This window comes from Octopus bimaculoides, chromosome 7, assembly GCF_001194135.2.
Source record: "Octopus bimaculoides isolate UCB-OBI-ISO-001 chromosome 7, ASM119413v2, whole genome shotgun sequence".
Classification (NCBI taxonomy): Eukaryota; Metazoa; Mollusca; class Cephalopoda; order Octopoda; family Octopodidae; genus Octopus; species Octopus bimaculoides.
Window position 1 is genome coordinate 109,966,106 of NC_068987.1, and position 2,431 is coordinate 109,968,536.

The 2,431-nt window shown below is 39.4% G+C and overlaps 1 protein-coding gene across 1 annotated transcript in view; it reads right to left on the minus strand.

Annotated features, from left to right (window-relative positions):
- Positions 1 to 259: 259 nt before the first annotated feature.
- LOC106879962 (protein dachsous) overlaps positions 260 to 2,431 on the minus strand; it is a 441,440-nt gene continuing 439,268 nt past the window's right edge. The window contains exon 2 of the mRNA XM_052969841.1: positions 260 to 328. Within this exon, the coding sequence (XP_052825801.1) occupies positions 320 to 328 (9 nt within the window). The 3' untranslated portion in view covers positions 260 to 319. The remainder of the gene's footprint in view (positions 329 to 2,431) is intronic.

Below are 2,431 nucleotides of genomic sequence, written 5' to 3' on the forward strand. Positions count from 1 at the left end.
TATATACACACACACATATAGCTATATAGATAGGTACACACACACACGCACACACACACGGTAGCAGCAGTAAAAGGTGCAGCAGTAACTGCAGTAGTATTGGAAAGTCAAAAGTGAGTAGCAGAGAAATGTGGTGATGGTGACCATGTGAGAAAGAGAGGGAGAGGGGGGATGGAGAGAGAGAGGGGAGGGGAAGGAGAGAGAGAGAGGGAGGGAGAGGGAGAGAGGGAGAGAGAGAGAGAGATTGATAAGAGCCCATGACTGACCTTCAGCAAACACTGGCTGACCTTTGTAAAAGATTCAATTGAAAATTCCAGCATTAACTTACCTGTAAATAAATGGAAAGAAAGAAAAACAATTAAACGATAAGGAATGAACAACAACAACAACAACAACATAAACAATGGCAGCAGTAACAACAACAACAACAACAACAAGAATAACGGTGATCTTTGTGAGAAATTATTGCAATCAATGCAAATAGTAACATCTTAATTGTTTAGGTTCAATGAGAATAAATCTCAATTAGAGTTGATTGAGGCCATACAACAACAACAACGGTATCAACAACAGTATCAACAACATCAACAATGATTACAAGAACAAATTAATTCTTTCTATTCTGCTAACTGAAATTGATGGTGCTTGAAGTGTCTTGCGAGTGTTTATCGGTAGACCACTTATCTGAAAGATCACAAGTTCTGATTTATTCAGGAATATTAACATTTCTTCCTGCTGTAGTCTCCACGGCTAGGCCACTCAGACTGTTAGAATTAGTAGCTAAATCACTCTCCTTCAAATCACAATCTACCATGATCATCATTAGCATTGTTTTATGGTGTTTTTTTTTTGTTTTTTGTTTTTGCTATGCTTGCAATGGATGGGTCAAATACAAATTTGCTGAATCAGGTTTTCTACAGCTGAATGGAAGCTCTTGTTGTTGCCAACACTCATGTATTTTTAAGCAAAGCAAATAAGTCCTCTTAATCTTTTGAACAACAAACAGCTCAATGGCCAGACATGTTTTCATGCAAGATTGCATAAAAACAAAAAAACAAAAGATACCATTATTTCTTCAACTTACAATCAGCAGGCAAATATCAAGAGAAGATCACACACACACACACATTATTATTATTATTATTATTATTATTATCATCATCATCATTTAACGTTCGCTTTCCATGCTGGCATGGGTTGGACGATTTGACTGAGGACTGGTGAACTAGATGGCTGCACCAGGCTCCAATCTGATCTGGCAGTGTTTCTACAGGTGGATGCCCTTCCTAACGCCAACCACTCCAAGAGTGTAGTGGGTGCTTTTACGTGCCACTGGCATGAGGGCCACTCAGGCGGTACTGGCAACGGCCACGCTCAAATGGTGTTTTTTACATGTCACCTGCACAGGAGCCAGTCCAGTGGCACTGGCACTGACCTTGCTCGAATGTTTTTTCACGTGCCATTGACACAAGTGCCAGTAATGCGACGCTGGTAACGATCATGCTCGAATGGTGCTTTTTATATGGCACTGGCACGGAAGCCAGACAGCTGCTCTGGCAAAGCTCACGCTCGGACGGTGCTGTTAGCGCTCCACTGGCATGTATGCCGGCCATTGAATTTGCGAATTTGATTTGATTTCCATTCCACTTGCCTCAACAGGTCTTCGCAAGCAGAGTTTAGTGTCCAGTGAAGGAAAGGTATGCATAAGTGGGCTGGTTACACCACTGGCATAGGCCACTGGTTATGGTCTCACTGGGCTTGCTGGGTCTTCTCACGCACAGCATATTTCCAAAGGTCTCGGTCACTAGTCATTGCCTCGGTGAGGCCCAATGTTCAAGCATTGGGCCTCACCAAGGCAATGACTACTGACCACCCCATCCCAATAAATGCTTTACCATTATTGCTCTCTTCAGTTTTGGGTTGAAGCCCCAATTAGCCCACTGCAGGAGCTACCTTCAAAGTCTGCACGGGGTGCAGCTTCTAAGCTAGTATATATATATATATATACATATATATATTTATATTTATATTTATATATTTGATCCTTTATATTAAACACTCAATATTTCAACTACATTCAATACTTTCTTTCATGGTGCCATCCATTTTTATTTTATTTTATTTTATATTATATATTGTATATTCCATATTCTATACCCCACATTGGTTCTGCAGGAATATAAATAAGACATAAAAAACAGACAGTGTTGGAACTCTTTTAAACAAAATAATATATTCCTCTATACACAATCATACAAAAAAACCCACCTTTTTTGTATTTATTTTTACTCGCATATACATATATATATATATATACCGGAGTAGGCACATAAAATGTGCAACAAGGTGGAAAAAAGAGTACTCAAATACCAGAGGTAGAGTAATATGCTTTATTTAAAAGCAGCAGACTCCAATCTAATTTGGTAGAGTT